At 42.1% G+C, this 27,254-nt stretch overlaps 1 protein-coding gene across 1 annotated transcript; it reads left to right on the forward strand.

The window, feature by feature from the left end:
- Positions 1 to 1,587: 1,587 nt before the first annotated feature.
- On the forward strand, positions 1,588 to 26,843 carry EIF3J (eukaryotic translation initiation factor 3 subunit J). The gene is made up of 11 exons (XM_027552889.1): positions 1,588 to 1,645; positions 3,217 to 3,327; positions 7,144 to 7,205; positions 7,479 to 8,025; positions 8,106 to 8,209; positions 18,446 to 18,500; positions 18,953 to 19,044; positions 22,030 to 22,144; positions 23,968 to 24,129; positions 25,370 to 25,443; positions 25,781 to 26,843. Exons 1-11 carry the CDS (start codon positions 1,588 to 1,590, stop codon positions 25,910 to 25,912), a joined length of 1,512 nt encoding a protein of 503 aa, XP_027408690.1. The 3' UTR covers positions 25,913 to 26,843.
- The last annotated feature ends 411 nt before the right edge of the window (positions 26,844 to 27,254 follow it).

Below are 27,254 nucleotides of genomic sequence, written 5' to 3' on the forward strand. Positions count from 1 at the left end.
TAACATTGAAGATACATTGTCTTAGAACATCTTCAAGCAAGTTAATACAGATGACTACATTACCACTTCAGAAATGATGGTGCTTTCCTGAGTCTTCACCTTGGTGTATTTGATTGAATCTGCCACCGTTTTAGCCAATTATTTACTATTTTCTAGTTCAGGTCATGCTACACTGTGTGGGCTGACTAGTAATACAATATAAAAGCAGCTTTCTTTGGGACCCAGCTCTATTAATTTTCTTTTGAGGCTACCTTTCGTGAGGAAAAGCAATGGCCTGATGGGTGCATTTTTGAGAAAAATGCCTAGAAGTTTATTCATGCTGTCGTTCCGAGGCCTGGCGTGCTGTGATTCATGGGGTCGCAAAGAGTCAGACACGACTGAGTGACTGAACTAAACTGAACTGATGTGCCAAACAGACTTTTAAGTATGGCAGACCTGAGCTTCTCAAGATCTCTCACCTGCAGATAGACTGCTAGGATGTACCTGGTAAAAATGTTAGCTGAGGCCAATAATGGAATTGACTGGAAAGATACTGGAATATGTCATGGCATTTAAGGAAGAGCTGGACAACTGGACCTCCAGGGGAGGCGAGGAATTGAGGTGGCGTGGGCAATCACCACTTCAGCAGGAGGTCTTTCCCTCAGGCTGTTGTCATCTGCCACCAACTCCCAGGCCTGAGAGTCTTGAGTTCCAAATTCTAAAGTTCTAGGAAACTATATTTACCTCAAGACTTAAGCTTAAGATCTCTCTCACAGGTCTGTGGGCTGACTGGGCTCAACTGACAGCTCCTGCCTGGGGTCTTCTGCAGCAGCTTGTGCTCAGTCGTATCTCTTGTGACCCCATGGGCTATAGCCCGCCAGGCTCCTCTGTCTATGAGATTCTCCAGGCAAGAATACTGGAGTAGGTTGCCATTTCCTCCTCCAGGGGACCTGCTCGCCCCAGGGATTGAACCCTTGTCTCCTGCATCTCAGACAGATTCTTTACTGTTGAGCCACCAGGGAGGCCCAGGGGTCTTCTGTGATTGCATTCAAATGATAGTGGTGGATTGGGAATTCCCTGGTGATCCCCTGGTTAGGATTCTGAGCTTCCACTGGAGGGGTATCAAGTTCAGTTTCTCATCAGGGACCTAACATCCTACAAGCTGCACGGCCAAAACAAACGGTGCTTGTGGATGGGATCACTTGACAGCTCAGCTAGGCTGGACATCCAGTATGGCTTCTCTGCTCCCATGTTTGACATCTCTGTTGAGACAATCTGAAACAGCCAGGCGCTGGCTGAGTATTTCTCTCTCCTTAAAACAGGTTCAGACCACTCCAGTTCCAAATGTACACTACACATTTCTACTTGGATGCCTCAAAGGATTGTCAAGATCTGTGTGGCCCAAAACTATCCTCATTCTTTAATGTTGAGAACCACACCATTCAGGCATTTTCAGAAATATTTATGGAGCATTTACTACATGCCAGGCACTGTGAATACAGTAGCAAAGAACACAGACAAGATGCCTGTGCTCCAAACAGATATTAAATAGGGAAACAAGATCATTAGAAATTGTGATAAATGCTATGACAAAAACAGAGTGACGAGATGAGTAACTGGGGAGGCCCCTTGCTGGAGAGAGATCAGGGAAGAACTTTCTGCAAAGGTAACAGAGCTTCAAAGGAGGAAGGAAAGCCAACTGTATAAAGGTGTAGAAAAAGCATTGTAGGCAGAATATAGCAAGTACAAAGTCCAAAAACAGGACAAGGCTTAGTAGCCTTAGAGGGCCAGTAGCAATGATGTTAGTGAGAGAGAATGGCATAGGGGGCTTGGTGGGAGGCAGGAGTCAGACTATGCAGAGCCTTGTAGGCCTTCATAAGGAGGTGAATTCAAACCCCAAGCAAACACCAAGAAGCCACTAAAGGGATTTCAACGGGGAGGAAGGGGTACGATGTTTGATTTTTAAAATAAACTGCCCGGTATGTAGTGAATGGGCTGTGGAGAGGGAAGAGCAGAAGACGGAAAACCCACTGGAAGCAGATTATAGGAGAAGAGTCTAGAGAAAGCTTGGACTATGGTGGTAGCAAGAGACATGGGGGTAATTAAATGGGTTCAAGATTAATAGTGGAAGCAAATCGCAGACCTTGGTGATGGACTGAATTTAAGAGGTAAGTGGAAAAAAAAAAAAAAAGGTAAGGGGGAGGAGGAATGCAAGGATAGCTCCCAGGTTTTTGACTTGAGTACCTCTAGGTGGGTGTCACTTCCACTCCTCCAGTCTCCAAAAGCATCATCCTCTACTGATTCCTTCCCCTCCTCCTCCATATCCAGTTTGTCACTGTATTAATCGGGTTCATTCAGAGAAACAGAACCAACAGGATGTGTCTCTATGGAGAGAACATTTTAAGAAACTGGCTCACAGGGAATTCCTGGCGGTGCAGTGGTTAGCATGCCCAGCTTTCACTGCTGAGGGCTCAGATCAATCCCTGGTTGGGGGCATTAAGATGGTGCAAATTGTGGGGTGTGGCAAAAAAAAAAAAATCAGAGAAATTAGCTCACGTAATTGTGGGAGCTGGCAAGTCTCAATTCTGCACAGAAGGTCCACAGGCTGGAGCCCCCAGGAAGAGCTGATGCTGCAGAGTCCAAACGCAGTCTGCAGGCAGAATTCCTTTTTCCTCAGTGTTTCCTCAATGCCTTCAATTGATTGGATAAAACCCATCCACCTTATGGAGGGTAACCTGTTTTACTCAAAGTTTGTTGATTTAAAGGTTCAGTCAGCCCAGTCAGTCATGTCCGACTCTGCAACCCCGTGGACCGCAGCACGCCAGGCTTCCCTGTCCAGCACCAACTCCTGGAGCCCACTCAAACTCATGTCCATTGAGTCAGTGATGCCATCCAACCATCTTATTCTCTGATTTAAAGGTAATTACAAACAAAAAATACATTCACAGCAATAATTAGACTAGTGTTTGACCAAAAACTGAGTACCCAGCCAAAGTGACACATAAAATTAATCATCACAGCCACTAAATCCTGTTGGTTCTGACAGTTAACTACCTTCCAGATTGCTTCCTGCCTCTCAGTTGCCATTGTCTTACTTTAGGGTTGTATTCTCAATTCATAAAATATTTACTTATATGGTAGATACTGTGCTGAATGCTGGAGATATAACTGTGAATGAAAGATTGTGTCTTAGGGACCTTACATTCTAGTCTTTGCCCTCTGTCTTGCCTCCTTTAGTCCCTCTTTATAAACGGAAGGCTGCGGAGCATTGCCTCTCACACCTTAACATAGTCATCTGGGACCGGGTCAGAGAGCTTTCAGGTGTTGCTGATCAAGAACAAACTTTGAGTAAGTGGACTGTGGAATATTTTTTGGAAGACTATTAAATGAAAAGATACACAGGAAATGGGGAACAATGGTTGCCACTAGAAAAAGACACAACGGCTGATGATTGTATATACCTTTCTACAACTTGAATGTTGTACCAAGGAGGTGTTACATATTCAAAAACAAACTAGGAAACAGCAGAAACAAAACAAAAAATATCTGAAACTGCACGCCTCTGAAAATCCTGCAGTGGAGCCCAAAGGCCAAAAGGACAGAGTGCAGCTTAGCCCATCTTCAGTCCCTCAGTCGTGTCCGACTCTTTGCAAATCCAAGAACAGCAGCACGCCAGGCCTCCCTGTCCATCACCAACTCCCAGTGTTTACTCAAACTCACGTCCATTGAGTCGGTGATGCCATCCAACCATCTCATTCTCTGTCGTCCCCTTCTCCTCTCGCCTTCAATCTTTCCCAGCATCAGGGTCTTTTTCAATGAGTCAGTTCATTCCATCAGGTGGTCAAAGTATTGGAGGAGCTTGAGCTTCAGTCCTTCAATGAATATTCAGGACTGACTTCCTTTAGGATGCACTGGTTGGATCTCCTTGCTGTCCAAAGGACTCTCAGGAGTCTTCTCCAACACCACAGTTGAAAAGCATCATTTCTTTGGCCTTCACATTTCCTTATAGTCCCAACTTTCACATCCATACATGACTACTGGAAAAACCATAGCCTTGACTAGATGGGCCTTTGTTGGCAAAGTAACGCACATGCTTTTTAATATGCTGCCTAGGTTGGTCATAACTTTCCTTCCAAGGAGTAAGCGTCTTTTAATTTAATGGCTGCAGTCACCACCCACAATGATTTTGGAGCCAAAAAAATCACTGCTGCTGTTTCCACTGTTTCCCCATCTATTTGCCATGAAGCGATGGGACCGGATGCCATGATCTTAACTTTTCTGAATGCTGGGCTTTAAGCCAACTTTTTAACTCTCCTCTTTCACTTTCATCAAGAGGCTCTTTAGTTCATCTTCGCTTTCTGCCATAAGGCAGGTATCATCTGTATATCTGATGTTACTGCTATTTCTCCCAGCAATCTTGATTCCAGCTTGTGCTTCATCCAGCACAGCATTTCTCATGATGTACTCTGCATATAAGTTAAATAAGTTAACTTACTTAAATAATAGTCATTTATTTAATATATTTATATTTAAATACATTGAGTTAAATATAGTCTTGACGTACTCCTTTTCCTATTTGGAACCAGTCTGTTGTTCCATGTCCGGTTCTAACTGTTGCTTGCTGACCTGCATACAGGTTTCTCAAGAGGCAGGTCAGGTGGTCTAGTATTCCCATCTCTTGAAGAATTTTCCAGTTTGTGTTGATCCATACAGTCAAAGCCTTTGTCATAAGTCAATAAAGCAGAAATAGATATTTTACTGGAACTCTCGCTTTTTTGATGATATGGCAGATGTTGGCAATTTGATCTCTGGTTCCTCTGCCTTTTCTAAAACCAGCTTGAACATCTGGAAGTTCATGGTTCACGTACTGTTGAGCCTGGCTTGGAGAATTTTGAGCATTACTTGCATGTGAGATGAATGCAATTGTGCAGCAGTTTGAGCATTCTTTGGCATTGCCTTTCTTTGGGATTGGAATGAAAACTGACTTCTTCCAGTCCTGTGGCCACTGCTGGGTTTTCCAAATTTGCTGGAGTATTGAGTGCAGCACTTTCACAGCATCATCTTTCAGGATTTGAAATAGCTCAATTGGAATTCCATCACCTCCACTAGCTTTGTTCATAGTGGTGCTTCCTAAGGCTCACTTGACTTCACATTCCAGGATGTCTGGCTCTAGGTGAGTGATCACACCATGGTGATTATCTGGGTCATGAAGATCTTTTTTGTACAGTTCCTCTGTGTATCCTTGCCACCTCTTAATATCTTCTGCTTCTTTTAAGTCCGTACCATTTCTGTCCTTTATTGAGCCCATCTTTGCATGAAATGTTCCCTTGGTATGTCTAATTTTCTTGAAGAGATTTCTAGTCTTTCCCATTCTGTTGTTTTCCTCTATTTCTTTGCATTGATCACTAAGGAAGGCTTTTTTATATCTCCTTGCTATTCTTTGGAACTCTGCATTCAAATTTCTTTTCTCCTTTGCTTTTTGCTTCTTTTCTTTTCACAGCTATTTGTAAGGCCTGCTCAGCCAGCGATTTTGCTTTTTTGCATTTCTTTTTCTTGGGGATGGCCTTGATCCCTGTCTCCTCTACAATGTCACGAACCTCTGCCCATAGTTCATCAGGCACTGTATCAGATTTAGTTCCTTAAATCTATTTCTCACTTCCACTGTATAATTGTAAGGGATTTGATTTAGGTCATACCTGAATGGTCTAGTGGTTTTCCCTACTTTCTTCGATTTAAGTCTGAATTTGGCAATAGGGAGCTCATGATTTGAGCCACAGTCAGCTCCTGGTCTTGTTTTTGCTGACTGTATAGAGCTTCTCCATCTTTGGCTGCAGAGAATATAATCAATCTGATTTTGGTGTTGACCATCTGGTGATGTCCATGTGTAGAGTCTTCTCTTGTGTTGTTGGAAGAGAGTGTTTGCTACAACCAGTGTGTTCTCTTGGGAAAACTCTGTTAGCCTTTGCCCTGCTTCCTCCTGTACTCCAAGGCCAAATTTGCCTGTTACTCCAGGTGTTTCTTGACTTCGTACTTTTGCATTCCAGTCCCCTATAATGAAAAGCACATGTATTTTGGGTGTTAGTTCTAGGTCTTGTAGGTCTTCATCAGTTCAGTTCAGTTGCTCAGTCGTGTCTGACTCTTTGTGACCCCATGAATTGCAGCATGCCAGGCCTCCCTGTCCATCATCAACTCCTGGAGTTCACGCAAACTCATGTCCATCAAGTCAGTGATGGCATCCAGCCATCTCACCCTCTGTCGTCCCCTTCTTCTCCTTCCCCCAAATCCCTCCCAGCATCAGAGTGTTTTCCAATGAGTCAATTCTTCGCGTGAGGTGGCCAAAGTATTGGAGTTTCAGCTTCAGCATCAGTTCTTCCAAAGAACACCCAGGACTGGTCTCTTTTAGAATGGACTGGTTGGATCTCCTTGCAGTCCAAGGGACTCTTAAGAGTCTTCTCCAACACCACAGTTCAAAAGCATCAATTCTTCGGCGCTCAGCTTTCTTCACAGTCCAACTCTCACATCCATACATGACCACTGGAAAAACCATAGCTTTGACTAGACGGACCTTTGTTGGCAAAGTAACGTCTCTGCTTTTTAATATGCTATCTGGGTTGGTCATAACTTCCCTTCCAAGGAGTAAGCGCCTTTTAATTTCATGGCTGCAATCACCATCTGCAGTGATTTTGGAGCCCCCCAAAATAAAGTCTGACACTGTTTCCCCATGTATTTGCCATGAAGTGATGGGACCAGATGCCATGATCTTAGTTTTCTGAATGTTGAGCTTTAAGCCAACTTTTTCCACTCTCGTCTTTCACTTTCATCAAGATGCTTAGTTCCTCTTCACTTTCTGCCATAAAGGTGGTGTTATCTGCATAGAACCGTTCAACTTCAGCTTCTTCAGCATTACTGTGCTTCCCTGATAGCCCGTCTTAAGCCCTTTATTAGAATCACTTTACCTGTTCAGCTTATCTCCAGTAGCCAGTCATATCAGGGACTACCTGCGTACTTTCTACCGGAAACGCTCTAGAGCAAATTTCACTGGGTCTTTAAAACTCCTTACTGCAGCGCTCACTTTCTGGAAACCTTTCAAATACCCTACCGCTCCCCTCCGCGGTTAACGTTAACCTTTTGCATTTAACCTCACAACGCTTCTTTTTGTTGCAGTCATTGCACTGTATCGAAATCATTTACATGTCTGTTTTTACTGCTTGATTGTGCGCTTAAGGGTAAGGCTAGAGCAGATAAGTTTAGCTGAGTTCCTAAATCATTCTGCGAAAGAATGAATCGTGTACTGGGTTCAGGGGGCTCACAGAAGGGAAGGTCCTCGGGCCCCGGGGTTCCCTTCGATCCCTTCGTGACGCACTGCCGGCAGACGTGCCGGGAGCTCAATCTGAGCTGTTCGGCTGGGAGACTGCCAGGAACTCGGTGCTCTCCTCTCGCTTCTCCTGGCGCCCTGCGCCCTTCGGGTTCCAGAGGCCCATTCGCCCAGCACGCCATAGCGCGCCCCGGGGACGTGGAGGCCAGTCCGCCGCCCACAGCCGGGCGCGGCGTGCGGACTGTCTGCCGCTGTCACCCGCGCCTGGGGACGGGGTCCACGCGAGCAGAGGGCGCGCCGCGCCGCTTGGGGCGGGCGCAGGGTGGCCTGGGAGGACGGGAGAGGGCAGGCGACAGCTAAGCGCCAGACAGGGCGCCGCCACGGTCCCCGCCCTCCCTGTTCCTTCCCGGGGCGCGCGACGTGGGCCAGCCCTCCCCTCCCGCTGCCACTGGCCCACTGGGCCCCTCAGGCGCCGAGTGGAGCGCGGAAGAACCCGCGCGCCCGTCGCGCCCCACGCCCCTTCCGGCCGCGCCCCACGCCCCTTCCGGCCGCCAGGGGGCGGGGCCTCAGCGTTGAGTCAGCCGCGGTCCCAGCGTTCCCCGCGCGGGCGACGAGCGCGGATCCGGTGACTCACCTCCGCCGCGCTAACTCTCCCCGGTCTTCCCTCACACACGCTCACGCCCGGCTCGATATGGCGGCGGCGGCGGCGGCTGGGGACTCCGACTCCTGGGGTGAGGAGAAGCTCGGGGGTCGGGCCGGGACGGCCCGGCGCTGGCCCCAGACTGTCATTAACGCGACTCTCTTCCCGCAGACGCGGACACGTTCTCAGTGGAAGACCCGGTGCGGAAGGTGGGGGGCGGCGGCACTGCCGGCGGGGACCGCTGGGAGGGCGAGGACGAGGACGAGGACGTCAAGGTGGGTCCGCGCGGGGTGGGCCGGGGTGCCCGCCTTGGGGCGGAAGGTCCGACGCGGGGCCCGGGGCGCCGCCCGGGCCTGCGTGGGGACGCGAGCGCAGGGCCCGGCGGTGCCCTGTTCCCCCGGTCCGCCGGCCACAGGGCCGGAGGCGGGCTGCGTGGTCTGCCGAGCCTGCCTGGCGAGTGGCGGGCCCCAGCCCGTCTTAGAGGGTCCGCGCCTGCCCGGACCCCCCGCCAGCCGGCGGCAGGCGGTGACAGCCGCGGCTGGGCCGGCCCACGTGCGCACTGCGCGGGGCTGAGACCGGGAGGCGAGAGCGCGGCCCCTGGCTCTTCCCAGATGGGGCGTCTCGTAACGCGTCCCTCGTGCTGGTAGCTCGTCTGCAGCCCTAAAGGGAGGGTAAGGTGGGGCCCTTGCTCATCCCACATGGGGCGTTTCCTAACACTCAAGCCTTTTTGAGCTTAGGCGTCCCTCGGGCTGGTAGCTCGTCTCCAGCCCCAAAGGCCCGCTGGTAGAGTCTGTTAGAGCTTTTAAATGTGTGAAATATTGTGGTGTAGTTTCAGCCACCTTTTTTCCCCACACACAAGTGAAATAATTTTTAGACCCCATTTTTAGACCCTCTTCTCCCTACGTGTGGTAAAAAGATGAATTGAGGACTGAGATAGCTACCTTAGTGGTCAGAAACCTGGCTAGTCTACACAGCGACTTGAAAAATGGGGCGCTGATAGAGTGGGTTATTCATCTACACGGGAACCCGTAAGGGTTGTGGTTGGAGAAGGCGAGCGAGCCCGCTGTGTTGTGTTTTTCCTGTGCCTTCTATACTTCGCTTGTTTGTGAGACCTCCTGGGGACTCGTGGCTGCGGATGACAGTATGTGCGTTTGTTTTCGTTTTTCTAGTAGTTACAAATCTCTCAAGTGCAGAGTGTTAGGATTCTCATTAACGAAGTTCTCAAAATCTTTATTTCCGTGAAGATAAAATTTAATATGAGTTGGAAAATGGTTTTCTGTGGTTTTGATTCATTTAGTGAATGGTTTATTCTACTGACTTCTACACCCAGCTCATGATAACAAACCTACAAATCTTTCCGCTTGAGATAAAAAAAATTTAAGCTAGATAATCGTTAGGAACTTCGTGTCCATACTGCTTTTGTTTAGATTTTACTTTTGTCTGATGAGGTGGATGTCCAATTCATTGAACAGCCTGAGGTTCAGGGATGATGTGAGCTTTTCAGACCTTGGGGTTAATTAATAAGCAACACCATTGTGAAGATATTTACGTTTTTGTTTCATTTAAATGTTGTGTAGACATGGGAATGGATTGTGTTATCACCCTCATTGCAGAATATTAGTCACCTCCCTGCACTGTGGCAGGTTTTGTGTTTTGAGCCTTTAGTTCAGATTTGTCCTTTGACTGCTATGCATAGTAGATTCAGGAGTTAAGACATCTGTTAGGAAAATTGGAAATAAGGGAGAAGAGACTAGGGAATCAGGAATTACCAGAAAATGAAGTTTGAATGAAGTAGTCTAGACTGATATGAAGAAGCCCGACTGAAATTATTGTATAAGTGGTGTCTATCCTGATAAATAGAATTCTAACCACTTGTAACTAATTTTGGAGGTTTAGGAGTTGTAAATCTTACTTAAAGGTAAATGTTACATAAAGGTTATCTTGTCTCTCCAGTGCATAATTTGTTTGTATTTATACAAATAGCCTATTTCTTTTACTTAAACTTTGAAGTTGATCTTTGAGTAGTAGGAAGCTGAACTTACCCATTTTATTTCCATGTTGAAATGTTGCTTTATTTCTGTTGAGTTTCTCAGAGATTTCCAAGATAAGGTGTTCCTAGAGTAGTTTGGTTCCTAGCAGTTTAGAATCAGCAGACCTGGATCTATGTTGTTGTCTTGACCATTCCTATTTGTGAACATAAACCAGTTTTGTAATCACCCCCCTCCCCCATTTCCCAATCTTGGCATTACAGAAGCTATCTCAGGCATTATTTTGCACTTTAAACAAGTTAATATATTAAGCATTAAGCAGAGTTGTCTGACACTTGGTAGGCACTGGGTAAATGTTAATTCTCTCTTGCTTCTAGATGTAGTCTTAATTTTTCTGGCTAGTGGAAAATACGCTTAGGCTATTTAGATCGTGTATCTGGGGTCATTTTTGTGCCACATTTTGTGCTTTCTTTAGCTCAGTAGGAGTAAGTTCTCTCCACAATGGGTGTTTATTGTGTATTTTTTGGTTTGAATGGAATGACCATGGTTGTCAGGCAAGTTTTTGCTTGCTCAGAATCTAGAGTTGAAATTTGTCACCTTGAATGGTAATGAGCAGGTTTTCCCTGCTTTCTGAAACTAGAGCATTCCTGTCAAACTTTTCCTAAGCTGAAAGAAGCAGTTACTTCAGGACGCGTCTTGCTAACGAATGCACAGCGTCAGTCAAGGTAACGCACAGATGCTCACAGACACAGGTCAGAGCTCCGGCAGCTTGGTGCTTAGACTCTGAGCAGCTTGGTGGAGAATGAACTTGGCCTTGATGGTGCCACTCTTGCTGCTTAGGGTACTCACTGCCACTGTAACAGCTCAGTGCAAAAACAGATGCTATTTTCACTTGTCATAACATTGTAAATTGTTTTTGGATTTCACTTAGCGAACACAGGTACTAAGGTACTTTGTTAGAAAAAGTGAAGTGTCATAAAGTGAACTTTCAAAAAGTAAGGAGTACATTAATACCAAATTTCTGAATTCTCACATTCTAATGCTGAGCCTTTGTAGCAGTTGTTAGCAGGGTTTAGTTTTCATGAGACTGAATAATCACAGTCCTTAAAGAATACAGTATGTGAATTTTTGAAAAGTCCTTCAAAAGTAAGGTAGGTGGAAGCAGTAAGTTCTTAAGTCTGTGTCAGCATGTAGTGTTTAACCTTTGAGAGTGTAGGCTTGATGTCATTTGTAACATCCTGAGAAATGAAAGGAACACCAAGGTCTTTTATTACAGGGACTTGCTCCACTAGGTGAATGTCTTTCAGTAGACATAGCATTTTGCTGCCCTTGACTTTTCAAATAGCAGTCTGATAGTGGCAGAAGTGGATTTAGGTGAAATTAGAATTGTTCCTATTCACTGGGCGGGGAGGGGAAGGCTGTGCTTCTTCCCAGTTTAAAAGGTGAGAACCAGGGAGCATGCTTTCCTCTCACATGAGCTTTATTTCCCCTTTCTACCCTATCCTGCTATCAGCGCAGAGGCAGGGAGGAATTGTCTGCTTGGCATATATCTAGACTCCTTCTCCATTTCTGGAATGATGTGTAGGCTGTGTTGATCATTTTTTCTGCTTGCTGTGAGTACCTACCCACTGCAAGCAGGAACAATACAACTTTTACTCCATTTTACTAGACTCCCATCATTTCACTAAAACAGATAGAAGCTAGATTTATTCAAAAGGTGTAGAGTTTGTTTTGAGAAAACTTCTGGCTGTAATTAAGCGTCTCACACATTTGCTTCTATAATGTTATTACAAAATGTCTTTAAAAGACCCTAGAGAACTGGATTAGTTGAAAACTGCATGCCTTATTATGCCCATTCAGCTGTCTGTTAGGATCGTATCCCAGTTAATAGTTTAAATATACCAGAGTAAGGACATTTTTGAAGTATTGGAAACAGCACTTCTGAAGTAGAGGATTATATTTCAAAGACATGGGAGATTGTTGGGAAGTTTTCAGAAGGTAGGCATTTTGCTAGGAAATGGATATCTGGAAGGTGTGTGTGTGTGCATGTGTGTGTCTTATGAAAAACTCTAAACATATACAGAAGTGGGAAGAAAAGTTTAATAATTATTAACCCATGTCCAACCTTCTATTTTCTATATTCTGTCTTCCTGCTCTCCTTACCCAGCCAGATTATTTTGAAGAAAATATCAGTTGTATCATTTTAATACCCTGACAATTTTTTATAAACTAGTAAGTTTTAAGTTGGGAAGTGTGTTTGTTGCTGAAAAATATTTACCTAATATATTTGCTGTCCTGGACCATTGAGAATAAACAGGCCATTTGTTCATGTTCAGTGTCTTGTTCTTGATCTAGCTTAGCCAGGAATTTGAAGTAGAATTGATTGATAACACTTCCAAATATGAGACAGGTCGGTATTGAGATGGAATTCAGCAGAGTGCTGAGCCATAGTAGTGTGTTAAAAGCTTAATGAATTAAGTGAAGTAGAATTTATTGAGAGAGATACCCTGGCTTTCAGAGACAAGCAAGTAGTGAGGTGATGGAAGAACATTTGAGCTTATTTTAAAAACTAAGCTTTGCTGTCAGGTCTAGCCATGGCAGGAGCTCACTACAGAGTTCTGAGGTTTCTCAGAACAGAATTGGTACAGCTTACAGAATACCCAGTAAAAGACTCTTTTGCTTCAAGAGATTATGCTTTATCTAAACCAAACTATTGTGCTTAAGAAGAAACGGAGGGGGTATATATATTAGTTAATGGGCTTCTGCTGTGGGGCAGAAGAGTTTTCCTGCTCATTGAAGCTGCTTCTGTTGGATGATCTATAAATACACTTGCTCAAGTTGGAAGCAGTTTCAGCCCTAAACATGTTCTCCTATTGCACGTGACAGTCTGTAGTTGTACATTATAAGATGACAGACTAGCCAACTACTGGCTGCATCATTAGAAATAAAAAGAAGCCAGGGTTTAAGTTCTTTCTGTTATGTTTTCAATTCTTAGTTGTATTTAGTTGGGAAGCAGGTTTTAAACTTGAAAAACACCCCTTTTTTAGAGAAATGGCTCAAATGATGCTGGGTGTTTATCTGAAGAACGTAAGTATAGATAAGCAGGTAGTTAATAAACAGCTTCTCTTCTGAGGAAGTTGGCCATTTTAGAAGAGCCTGGTTAATATTGGAGATATTAATACTTTAAATACTTGGAAATACTTTTGGAGGTAAAAGAAATACTTTTGGATATTGTAGTTGAAAGATTTATTGACTACCAGTGATAATTGGCTAAAGAATTTAATTGGATATTGATAGGTAACTCTTGAACCAAAAACAACCATTAATTTTAGCTGTTTCTCTAGGAACCCTTCTTGTATTTTATCTGAATTCTTTGTCAGCATTTACAAAGTCTTGATGTTTAGGGAAAATTGGGAAGTTTTAAACATTCTACTTTTACGCATTTACTTTTATAACTAAGGATGCAAAAACTGTCGTAAGTTCATGGGGAAAGCTTTGGGGATTACATTTGTTCAGAAGTGTGACCAGTCTGTTTTTTCTGACGTCACTGTGCTCCCCTCTGGAGGAGCTTATCCTCAGTATAGGAGTGACTGCCCCTATAAGAAAGGAGCAGGCTCATCCTCAGTACAGGAGTGACTGCCCCTGTAAGAAAGGAGCAGGCTCATCCTCAGTACAGGAGTGACTGCCCCTGTAAGAAAGGAGCAGGCTCATCCTCAGTACAGGAGTGACTGCCCCTATAAGAAAGGAGCAGGCTCATCCTCAGTACAGGAGTGACTGCCCCTATAAGAAAGGAGCAGGCTCATCCTCAGTACAGGAGTGACTGCCCCTATAAGAAAGGAGCAGGCTCATCCTCTGTACAGGAGTGACTGCCCCTGTAAGAAAGGAGCATCTTCTTCCCAGCGCTGTGGGGTGAGGCGCCTTCATGGTCCGTTTATGAGCTGAGGAGCGGATGTCGTAGTTGTTTCCAGGACTTGGAGACGGGAGCCACTGTTTTTGAAACCGTTTCTGTGCTGAAAATCCGGGTGGCCTCATTACACTTGCACTGAAGGGACAGTGTGACAGCCGTCTGGAGTAAGGTTATTCTTCGATAGCGAAACCAGGGGCGGGGTAGAGGCGGGATGCAAAGTCAGGGTGGATGCGACCCTGGACAGGCGGTGACCTGGGGGGTGAGGTGTTACTGGTACAGGGGACTGAGGAACGTCAGCACTGAACAAAAACCCTGCCGCGTTGTGCTGTTTCTCTGTGGGGGTTACTGGGATGGGGCTGCTCATTTTCAGCTATGCCTCTCTCCTCTTGAGCTCCTGCTCCCAGAGGCTGCTAGACTCATTTGTTAAAATTAGTAGAATCCATCACAGGCAATTTGAGATGAATATCTGACATAGTTGCAGCTGGGCGTATCTTAGTACGTACCATAACCCTTCTCTTTGATATGGGATTCCCTGCAATTCCAGGGGACTCCATTCCAGGACTAATTGAAAGAACACATTTTGATGTGGAGGGACCTAGTTCCCAGACATTTATACTTCAGATTCAGGTAAGAAATGATGTTTAGTATGACACTGTAAAGAAATGTCCTGTTCAAAACAGGTTCCTTCGTTAGTTTTCCAGATTGTGTGATAGTTATCTCTGGGCCTTTGTGTCCGTGTATTACAGTGGGGATAACACTACTTGACTTGCAGGACTTTTGTGAGGGTTAACTGTGTTACCATATGTAAAGTCCTTTGGGGACCTTCCTGGCAGTCCAGTGGTTGGGACTCACTGCCACGGGCCCAGGTTCAATCCCTGGTCAGGGAACTAAAATTCCACAAACTGTGCAGTGTGGCCAAAGAATTAAAAACAAAATTAAACATAAAGTCTTTAGCACAGAGCTTAGTGTAGAGCAAGCACTTAGTAAATGCAGTCTATTGTCGTCGCTGCTGTTATCGTCACTGTTATTAGTAGGGAGTTACAAACATCCCCTAGAAGTCAGCAGGTAGCTCTTTTATCTAAGAACCATATAAGTAGCATACCACTCACAAACCCAGCTTTCTTACGTTCTCTGAAGATTAAAATGACAAAAACTTCTAGTAGTAGTCAACTTTTAGTGTTAGCTCTCTGGTTCCTTTTGTGCAATGCTGTATTGATGCAAGCACTTAAGCAAACCGGGAGGGTGATACGAACATTTACCGTCTAATTTCTAACTCTTAGATGTTCAAAAAGTGACTAGCTGGTTTGCTTTCGTTGTGTTTGTTAACTATGAACTATGGGTTAAATTGCAAAGGTAAAGTGATTATAAAAATACTTCTCGTCAAAGTTCTTCCCACTCCATGGCAGCCTTGATCAGGATGTTTTATTTCTTTGGATTTAGATTTTTATTAAGAATCAACGCTTGGTTAATTTACAGACACCTAGCCTGATTCAGATTTATGGCCTCTTGGTTTATAAGCCAGAAGCTTGCTGTCGCAGCTGTGGCATATTCGTCAGCCCTGCCCCTCCGGCCTCGCCAGGGCCTCCTGCCTTGCCCGTCATCCTCTGGCTAAGCTTCAGGTGGCGTGTCCTAGGGCGCCTGGTGGTGGTTGAGACAGGGGTCAGGTTACCTGTAGGTTAAAGCCCTATTTAAACACAGGACTGTGTCTTTCTCTGTTGAACTTAACCCTTCTAAATTCTGTGGACCCTTTAAAAATTGTTTGATAATTGTTTAATGTTTAGCTCAGGGACTGTGTGCTAGGCATAGAGAAGAGAGGCTGCAGAGCCACCTTGAAGTGCCCGCCCAAGTTAGGGAGTTGGTTCCATGAAGCTGTGGATCAGCTCTTGACTCCTCTGTTGTACTGAGCTTAACTCTTTTTTCTTTTTTTTAAATTTAATTTTAAAAAATTGGGCTTAAATCTTTATAAAGATTTAATTCATTAGCCAGGGTTATGTTGTGTGAAATGTTGCTTGAAATAATTAAAACCATTAGCCAGAATGTTGGCTGCTTTTACATTTGGGAAAGTAAGTGTAAAGACAGCTCAAATTTTCTTTTAAAACTACTGTGAATTATTTAAGAGAGGCCATTAGTTTTGGCTTGGTGGTCTTGTGTTTTAATTGTTAATGGAGAAGCTTTTTTGTGGAGTTAGACAAGTTGATATAAAAGTTCATATGGAGAAACAAGTGTGCAAGAATGGCCAGGAAAACACTAAAAAACCTGAAAAGGGGGAATTAGCCCCAGCTTACATTAAAAACATACTATAAAGCCTCTAATTAAAACAGTACATACTAGTACATGAAGAGACAACAAACCAGTGGGATAGAATAGAAAGCAGAAATAGAGCAAGTGTCTAGGAAAACAGTATATGGTAAATCACGGGGCAAAGATGGGCTTTTTAAAAAATTGAAGTATAGTTGATTTGCAGTATTATAGGTTTCAGGTGTACAGTGTCAGTCACTTCTGTTGTGTCCGACTCTTTACGACCCCATGGACTGCAGCATGCCAGGCCTCCCTGTCCATCAACAACTCCTGAAGCTTACTCAAACTCATGTCCATCTAGTTGGTGATGCCATCCAACCACCTCATCCTCTGTCATCCCCTTGTCCTCCCGCCTTCAATCTTTCCCAGCATCAGGGTCTTTTCTAATGAGTCAGTTCTTCGCGTCAGGTGGACAAAGTATTAGAGGAGCTTCAGATTCAATCCTTCCAGTGAATATTCAGGACTGATTTCCTTTAAGATTAACTGGTTGGATCTCCTTGCAGTCCAAGGGACTCTCAAGAGTCTTCTCCAACACCACAGTTCAAAAGCATCAGTTCTTCGGTGCTCAGCTTTCTTTGTGGTCCAACTCTCACATCCATACATGACTACTGGAAAAACCATAGCTTTGACTAGACGGACCTTTGTTGGCAAAATAATATCTCTGCTTTTTAATATGCTGTCTAGGTTGGTCATAGCTTTTCTTCCAAGGAGCAAGTGTCTTTTAATTTCATGGCTGCAATCACCATCTGCTGTGATTTTGGAGCCCAAGAAAATAAAGTCTGTCACTGTTTCCATTGTTTCCTCATATGTTTTCCATGAAGTGATGGGACTGGATGCCGTGGTCTTAGTTTTTTGAATGTTGAGTTTTAAGCCAGCTTTTTCACTCTCCTCTTTGACTTTCATCAAGAGGCTCACTTTCTGCCATAAGTGTGGTGTCATCTGCATATCTGAGGTTATTGATATTTCTCCCGGCAGTCTTGATTCCAGCTTGTGCTTCATCAAGTCCAGCATTTCTCGTGATGTACTCTGCATATAAGTTAAATAAACAGGGTGACAATATACAACGTTGACGTATTGCTTTCCCAATTTGGAACCAACATAGTGGTTCACAGTTTTTAAAGATAATACTCCATTTATAGTTATTATAGGATATTAGAAAGGTGGACTTTTCAACAGATGGTGCTTTGACAACTGGGTAACTATTTGGGAAAATATAAAATTAGATCCGCACTCAGATCCATCGTAGAGAAGAAAACATTCCAAAGGATCAGAGATCTAAATGAAAAAACAATGGGGGCATACATCTTCTAGAGAAAACTCCTTGCTTTAAGAAAAGACTTTCTAATTGACTTGGAATTCAGAGCAGTAAAAGAAAAGTTAAAATTTTACTCCGTAAATGTGGTGGGGTACATAACACTTCGTGGGGAAACACTGTAGGCATTTCCGTTAAGAGAAGAACAAGGACTTGATCCCCATTTTCTCTGCCACTGTTCTTTCATACTGTACTAGAGGTTTTGCCAGTGCGATTAGATAAGATAAATCAGTTGTGGAGCCACACAGATTGGTGAAGGAGGAGTAAAGCTGTCTCACCTGCAGATGATGTGGTAGTATACCTGGAAGACCACCGAGACTCAGTGATGGAACTAACTTAAGTGATAAACGTAATTGGTAAGGTACCTGGGTTTCAAAGTGGTGCAGTGGTAAAGCATCTATCTGCCTGCTGATGCAGGAGACACAAGAGACGTGAGTTTCATCCCTGGGTTGGGAAAATCTCCTGGAGTAGGAAATGGCAACCTGCTCCAGTATTCTTGATGGAAAATTCCATGGACAGAGGAGCCTGGTGGGCTGCAGTCCGTGGGGTCACAGAGAGTCGGACACGGCTGAGCACAACATATATGTATTTACGTTTATACAGTAGCAGGATATAAAGTTTACATGCAAACCCTGTAGCTTTCGTATGATACAACCACCAGTCAGAGGACAGAAAATGGAAAAAAAATGTTTACAGTGGCAACAGGGAAGACAAAATACTTAGGAACAAACCTAATGAGAAATATGCAAAACCTTTTAAGAGAAACTTTAAAAAATTCTTTGAAAGATACAGAGGTAGGCTTGAACAAATGAAAAGATAGCCCTTTTTCTTGGCTAGGGCAGTTCAACATTGTGTCAGTTCTCCCAAAATTATAAATTTAATGTAACACCAAAAAAGAAAAAGAAAAAAAAAACCCAGCGAACTTTTTTCTCTGGTGTTAGAATAATAAAGATCACAGGGAAGAGTAAGCATGTAAGAAGTATTAATGGAGTTTTCTTTTGTTTAGGATAACTGGGATGATGATGATGATGAGAAAAAAGAAGCAGCAGAAGTAAAACCAGGTGATCCATTGGGTTTCCTCAGTTTTGGGGTTTAGATCTTACTCTGATGCTTATGTTAAGACAACTAACAAAATGCTGCAAACTTGGAAATTTTGGTTATTTTTAGAAACCAAACATCCTTCTGTTTCATTCTCTTCTCCCTGCATCTCTTTTCTCTTTCACTCTTTAAAATGTAAACAGATTAGAGGATGAGGCATCACAGTTGAATGGTCTAAGTCCCACCTAAAGGACTGTGGGGAAACATGAAAGGAAGTGTTTGGATCTTAGGGGTGAGATTAGAGAGGAGAAAGAAGTCCCAGAACTTTTCTGTTCTTATTTGCCAGAAAATCACCATCTAAATTGGAGCTGGGAGAGGTTTGATCTCTTGAAGTATATAAGTGTCATGTCTGTCTCATTCATAAACTAGAAAATATTTAAGATTAACTATGATTAAAACATTTCTTTACTTTCAGAAGTAAAAATTTCAGAAAAGAAAAAAATAGCAGAGAAAATAAAAGAGAAAGAACGGCAGCAGAAGAAAAGGCAAGAAGAAATTAAAAAGAGAGTAAGTCCTGTTTATTTTCCAAAGTACAGAATCCTCGCATCAGCAGTGGTGCAGAACCTTAGCAAGCAGCAGATGCTACCTGGGTGTGTAAAGGGCTTTGTAAAGGCTATGCATGGATATCATCAGATAAGGTGATCCCAAACACATGGAATTTGTGGTTTTTGCAAAAAACAAACCGAGAAGCATTATGTGTTAGATGCCTTTCAGGTTTTCACAGACACTTTAAGGCGGCAGGACTGTCTTGTGCCCACAGTCAGGGCTTTTGTCAGTGTCTTGCAGCTCTCTCTAGCTTAGTCTTTTTTTTTTTTTGCAGTGTACATTTTGAGTAAATATAAAAAGCATCCATTTCTCTGCCATGTACTATATAAATGTTGTTTTTGATTATTTGGAGCAAGATCAGGAATTTTGTGTTCATTTACTTTTTGAATAGAAAACACATTTACATGATTCAGAAATCAAAATGGTATTAAGAGGGGCTCCCAACTCTTCACAGATTTGTTCTCTTTCCCTTTATAAGTAAATACTAGTGTATTTGCTTATACACTGGTGTATTAAATACTGTATTTACTTAAATATTTACTTAAGTATTTACTTAAATACTGGTGTATTACGATGTCTCCAAGGTGACTTTATATATTTGTATACAACTATATGGTCATATTCCACCCATTTTTTATTTTCACCTTGGCTTTAGTTAATAATCATGGAAATCTTACCATAGATCATACATAGCAAGCTTTCTTATTTTATTTTTAACCTGGTGAAACAACTCCACAGTGAAAGTGCCTAACCACTGGACCACCAGGGAATTCCCTTGACTTTTTATTAAGAGAAATTTCAAGAAAATAGCATAATGGGTCATATACAAATCACCTAAATTTACCAGTTGTTAATATTTTGCCAACTTGCTTCATCTGTTTTTTTTTTTTTTTTTTTTTTTGCTAAAATATAATCCAATAAATAACAAACATTCTGCATTTTTCCTTTAAATACTTCAGTATGCATTTCTGAAAAAGCAAAGCTATGTCTCATATAATTACGCTCCTAATGTAAGTCATTTTTAAACATCGTCTACATTCAGTTTATGTGCATCTAATTGTCCCAGAATATCCCAGCATATGCTTTGTTCAGGCAAGCACCTTGCATCACATCAGGTCATATAATGTCTGTACTATTATTAGTGATGCTAAAATTGATTACTGAGTCAAGTTGATGACAACCTGGCCCTTCTCCTGTAACATTACAGATTCCTTTTTACTGCTGGCCCAGTTTTAGGAGTGTCACTGGTGATCATTGCCTAATTATTTCTTTAGGTGTCAGAAAGGTGATACTTCATTCTATGACTTCCATTTTCTTATTGGCTGACTTTTTCCCCTTTTTTTTCTGTTTGGTTACTTTGGATATGGTTTGTACTAGAAAGCATAAAAGCTTAATTCATTTAATTACTAATTTTCAGAGTAAGGGAGTGTGGTTAACTTTAAGTGGTGAAAAATGAAGGATTTTGTAGGTTTCAGTTTTTTCTTTTTGAGTAAATTTATGGACTTACAGGTCTTTATGAATTTCATTTAGATATAGCGATTATTTTTTTTAATGCTTAATTTGTCCCAGCGTTGGACAGTGGGGTCCCTCTAAGTTGTTCTGTCTTCCTCTGTTTCACAGAGCCCTGCTAGTCTGTGAAAGGTCCCTGGTTCTGTGGCACAATAAGCTCCTCTAGTGAACTCTCTTAGGCCTGGAATCAGCTGCTGTGATTCCTTCTTAGTAGCAAATTATCATGGCCAACAGTATGTGAGAATGTTTGTTTCCCCCCAGTCAGGAACGTTTTAGATGCTTTTTAGTAACTTGTGTTTGTATATCTGAGATCACTTACATGCATGTTTATCTGTTCAGAACAAGGAATGGATTCTTACAGCTCAAAGAAGTTGGTCATTGAAGTTTAGCATTATACTTACTTTATTGTATCTTGATATTAGTCTCCAAAGTAAAGAAACCTTACACTCAGTGCATTAATTTTATCTCAGGTGAAGTGTTGTTAAAACATACTCAGTTTTGATGCAGGAAACAAGGGTGTTCAGGTCAGTCAGTACAGTGGAGATGGTCCCCTTTTTCTGAAAAATCTTCTCCATGAGAAACAAAATGTGACCTGTCTCAGAAGTGGCCTTTTGAATTAAAATCTTCAAACTGCACAGGTACGGAGATTTATGAATGGCACAAATTCCCTTCACCTTTTCCCCACTATTATCAAAGGTATCTCCTGTTAGTAACATATTCGTTATAGAAACTTATGATGGCATATAGAAGGGATATAAATTAGACTATTAATTGTCCTGTCAAAGAAGTGGAATAAAAAGATAAGGGGGAAATGTTTTTCTAATTCTTTGAAAAAAATTTTTTTGTATGTCTGTATAATATTTATTATGGATGTGCCATATACTTGAACCATTCTGTTGTGGAACATTTAGATCATCTCTACATTTATTTGATATTATTATGAATAATACCCCATTTGACCTCCTTTTGGTTAAATATTTGTGTGCATCTTTGGTTTCTTAAGAGGAATATCTAAAAGTGGAATTATTTTATTAAAGCATATAATAATGTTTTTAAAACTTGATAAATATTACCACAGTTACTCTAGAAAAGATTTTTCAGTATACAGTTTTAGTCAGAATCTAAGAAAGCTATTTTCAACTTGTCTGCAGTCTCAATTCCTTAATTAAAAAAAAATCACCATGAAATAAACCCAGTCGTCAAATCTTAACTCTGTGACATTACCACCTGTGTTAACCTTCTGTTACCATGGGCAGGCTGCTTAATCTGTGACTCGGGTTTTTTTCCTATAACATTAGGATATCTAAAAGAATTTACTGTAGAAATACAGTAAACACTATGAATGTTTATTATTTATATATGTCTAGAAAAAAATTATATACAGGATAGATATGTACTGCGTTCATTATAACCAGCTATTTTCAAACTTCATTTTAGTTAGAAGAACCTGAAGAACCTAAAGTGCTAACAGCAGAAGAACAATTAGCAGATAAACTTCGGCTTAAGAAATTACAGGAAGAGTCTGACCTTGAATTAGCAAAAGAAACTTTTGGTAAGTGGGGGTGTGGTAACAGTGTAGTATTGAAGTTGTAAGTGAATACTGTGGAGGTCTTAGTAGTTTGAAAATTCAGAAAACATCTTTCTTGAAGAAACATGATAATTTAGGTATTAGAACTTAATCACTTTTGTTTGTATTTGAGGTTTCATTACTTAATGTAGAGTGAGATACATGCTCAGATTTTTGAATAATTTGAGTATTGTATAAAAGATGATTAAGTTATTGAACCCAAATAAAGTATACTGCTGATTTAAGTATATGTATCCGCTGGATGAAATTTGGGTGAAATGTGAGTCTGTAACTTTCTGAGATTTAAGCGTTTGACTGTAGGCGTGTCACTGTCTTAAAGTCTCATAGGGTTTAGGCAAGAGCGTGCTGGCCTTGGTGAGGCTGAGGCTCTGCCCCTTCTTGGCCTTCACCGTGCCCTACCCTCGGAGGACTTCCACTCCCAAGTCCCGTGCCTGCTGCTGTGGTTAGGGTAGTGTAAAAGGTATGTTCAGGATTCTGTAAATTTAAGTTTAGAGAGTTCCAGGGGGAGTTACATGGCACAGAGGATGAAGATTCAAAGTCAGAGAAAATAGTTAAAAGTTCTCATTTTATTTACTTGCTGTCTCTGCTTATTGAGTACTTTTTCAGAGTAGAATATCCTGTTGAAACAGTTAAATAACCTTGAAATGAAACCTAGAAGGATCTAGTTATTTTGATCTCTCCCCCGGTCCCTTCTTTAAAATGGACCAAGCAGGCTGACTGTAGTGATCACTCTCCTTTTCACTGGAAGTGTGAGCTAACTTCTTAGTGAGTCTTCAGCAATCTCAAGAGTTGCCGTGGATGCTTCTGTGTACTGGCAAGCGCTTGACATGTCTCCACCACTCTCATCGCATTACAGAGGGCACGTGCCCATTATCCTGTCTTCATAGGATGGTAAAAGCCACCCCTGTGTTTATTAAAGAGAAGGGTTTATGTGGTAATAAATTCTAAGATGGGACACACAGTTACAGATTAAAAGCAAAAACATGTATTCATGCGGTGATCATTTGGTTAATAGGGTTTCAATGTTGTGTTTCTAATACTAAAGTACTGGATCGGTGTGAACAAGTAATGACTTGATTATAGAGGAATAGGTGACGCTGGTGTTAAAAAGAACTGGCCTGCCAGTGCAGTAGACGGAAGAGATGCAGGTTTGACCCCTGGTGGGGAGGATCCCCTGGGGTAGGAAATATCAACCCACTCCAGTCTTTCTTAGAAAATGCGCCATGTTCATGAGGCTGCAGAGAGCTGGACGCGACTGAGCACATACAGCGCACACACAGAAGCGTCTGTCTTGCAGCCTAGAACCCTTGAAAGCTAGATTAAAGTTTCTGTTGGGATTTAGCACATGGTTTACTCCTACGTAGCTTCTGTGGTTAGCTGGATACTTGGACAGGAACCATCTTTGTTGGCTTTTTTCCCTTTGTCTTCAGTCTTTGCTGTAGGCTGTTCTTGGACAAGTGCTTTTAGAGCTTCCCTTTTGTGCCAGGGACTCCTTTGGGCCAAGTGAAGGCTATGGTCCCCTTCTTAACATACTGTTTTTAAATGCATAAAGTACAGAGGATTTTACTTACAAAGGAAACCTATTTATTTTGGAATAGGTATCAAAATACTGAATAACCTGTGACACAGTAATTATGTACAGACCACTTGGATTCTGTCCAAAGAGTTCAGTCGACTCAGGTTGGGAACCTCTGTTTTAGAATGAAATAATAGGGTTATTAGGTATGATAGGCTTCTTTCTAAATTTTAAAAAATCTGATAGTTTGCGTGTCCCCTTTCTCCTACAGGTGTTAATAATACAGTTTATGGAATAGACGCTATGAACCCATCCTCAAGAGATGACTTCACAGAGTTTGGAAAGTTACTAAAAGATAAAATTACACAATATGAAAAGTCACTATATTATGCCAATTTTTTGGAAGCCTTAGTTCGAGATGTTTGTATTTCATGTAAGTAATTCTCATCTCTGACCCCTGTGGATGGATTTAAGTAGGGGATGTTCTAATACACTGAAGATTTGCTTTTTAGCAGGTAGCTTAGGAATGTTGTTCTGCAAATACACATTAAGTGGTCTTTTGAGGACGCTTTCTGAGTGTTTTTACAGTGGCTTCCCAGAGAGACATCTGTGCTTGTTGGCACAACAGCTAATAAAAGACTAGCTTCTTGTTTTATATTGAAGGGAGGTAAGGAAGTATCTTTTGGGGAAAAGCATACAGAATTTTACAACTGAGACCACAGATGAGTGTCTTTTCACTTTATAAATGAGGAAGCCAGCTGCAAGAGCTGCCACGCAGTCTCTGGGTCCGTGGGTTTCGTTTCATGCTCCCAGAAGAGTCATGCGTTTCAGGGGCATGGGGTATGGGGACGGCAGCCAGTGGTGGTACAGCACCAAGGTGGGAGGGCCTAGTTTTGCTAGTCTTTGCTATTTTTAAGACCGAGAACGAAATTCTTCACAGAAATTTTAAAGTGGATTTTCTTTGGGAAATGATTACTAAGTGGAAGGTTCTAAACTTGGTCAGTGATATGCCCATAGTTGTCATTTTATTTTGTACACACTATTTGTTCTGTTTCAGAGGTGCTAACCAAAATTGAACACTTTTTTTGGTAGCTAAAAACTCGTGTCTGTTTCCAGCTTTATATTTTAATGGGGTGGAAGGATGCGTTGGCCAAGTTTATTTCCTGGTAGGGCAGGCACTTGGGACTCCTGAGATACCTACTGTTTTCATTTTCATTCTTGTGCTAGAAAATGGAGACCTCAGGGGTCGGGGAGTTGTCGTCTGTGGCTTTGAGGATTGGCCTTCCATACTGATTCAGATTCTCCCCTCTGAAAACTAAGGATATGTAATTTCCATAAGGCATGGTTATTCTGTGTGTTTAGACTGGATACGGAAGAATGGTAGGGAGCACTGTGAGCTGTAGATGTTTCCAGTTTCTGGTTAAACAGTGGTGTCTTGGCGACTATAGATCATTATAAAGTTTTGTTGCTGGGTTTGCAGTTTTAAACAGTTCTGGTTTGTGAGCCTAGCCATAGACTTAAGATTCTCTATCATGTTAGGAGAAATTAACAGCCTTTTACAAAGTTACTGAAGTTAATGATGGACAAATTAGATTTCTCATGACACCGTGAAGAATGTGTATTTTGCTTTTTTACTTATTCTCTAAAATTCTTAAAAATTATTTTTTTTTTAGTGGAAATTGATGACTTGAAAAAGATTACCAATTCATTGACTGTACTCTGCAGTGAAAAACAGAAGCAAGAAAAGGTAAGAGCGAGTTGGGTGGGAAATGTGTGTTACACGCATACTGGGGTGTAGACATGGTATTTTCACCAAGGCTGGTTAGGAGAAGTCAAGAGCTCACTAATACCATTTATACTGGAATAGGACAGGGGTGTAAGTGCCATTGTCATCCTTCTGTTTGTAGACATGTTCATGTTTTTCTAAAGTAGTAATAGAAATTACCCTGGCTTAGTTCTGGAATCTCAGAGAACTCGGTTTTTCTGGAACCAGAGTTTTTTTTTTTGACTCTGAGGGTTGCTGTACCTAATACAGATGCCCATAGTAGATAAAGTCTTAAGATCTAACTCTCTCTTATCTTCAGCAGAGCAAAGCCAAAAAGAAGAAGAAAGGTGTGGTTCCCGGAGGGGGACTAAAGGCCACCATGAAAGACGACCTGGCGGACTACGGGGGTTACGACGGCGGATACGCACAGGACTACGAGGACTTCATGTGACGCTTATCTTCTCCTGGCGTCTTCTTTCTGTTGCCCACAATCCCTTCAACATGTAGCACAACTTCCTTTCTTTTCAGTTCTGCCAAATGCTACAATCAGAAGTGCAGTATCTTTTGTGCTGGTTATTTAATCCCTTGACACTTAGGTGCTAATGTGCAAATGAGGGAACTTGGATCTTGTTGCCAAGGGGTTAAAATTGGGAATCTCTGTTGCTACTAAATCATAGTTTTAAAAAACAAACCTAATAATGTTGTCATTGTTGCTATCTGATTCCATAGCAGCAGTCACTAAATTGGAAACAAAGGTTGCAACATGACAAAAAAAATTGTGTAGTATTTACCAGCACCGTTCAGTAATACAGCCTTAACCATACCTCCTTGAACTACTTCATAACTTGTCGAGAAAAGCGGTCTGCTGCAAGGGCATGTGGTGTGCACCTAGTATTAAAATTGCTTTGTCTTAAGATTGAGCGTGAGGATATTAAAAATACAGTGTGGAGAAGACTGCTGATCTCAGCGAAGATACGGCGGCTGCAGAGCACTAGTTTGATAATTAAATGACCAAAACCCTCCAACTTTGAAGCTGAAGAAGGTAAACCTCTCCATCGTTGCAGTACGAGTTGTGGAATCTCTATAGACTGTATAGTCTCTATTTATCGGGCTGTTCTACTGACGGAGCTTCAGATGGGGGAGGGAAACTCCTCACCTGTTTTATTTGCCTGATGTAAGTGTCTGAGAAACAAATCTTCCTTTGTTCTCCAAGACTGCAGTGGAACAACTTTTAACAGGGTTTTGGCATTTCCTTTCCTTTATAAAACATGCTCAGCAAATTGCACCAGTTAACTACAGTTTGGTAAATTGTTATGTTAACAATTATGACATCTGCAATGTTTTATAAAGCAACTAATTTAATAAAGTCACTATTGTGAGGACTTAAATTTTGTGTTACCTCCCAAGAGATATTTTTGGAGAGTATAGAACAAAGCTCTTGGGACGAGAGTTCTATATACTGAGAAAGCTTTGTAGGTGCTTGATGAGTAGGTGCAGTTCTAGAAGAAAAGTGATTTGCAAAGTCCTTAACAGTGTCACTCTAGAGCAACAAAGGGACGGAGCTGCAGTCCTCTTATTTATTTGGAGAAATTATTTGGTTGCTTAGATACTAAGGCCTAATTAAATACCTAGAAGTATTTATTTTGGAGTAACTGAGCTTGTAACTCAGGTGATGGCTGTATGCAGAGACTGGGTGATCTTCTCTATTATATATATTCTGGTTATCAGTTTAACCAAATCTGTGCTTAGAGACTTTGTTGGAAACTGCCATGGAATCAAAAATAGGGACAGTG

Source organism: Bos indicus x Bos taurus, chromosome 10 (assembly GCF_003369695.1).
Source record: "Bos indicus x Bos taurus breed Angus x Brahman F1 hybrid chromosome 10, Bos_hybrid_MaternalHap_v2.0, whole genome shotgun sequence".
NCBI lineage: Eukaryota > Metazoa > Chordata > Mammalia > Artiodactyla > Bovidae > Bos > Bos indicus x Bos taurus.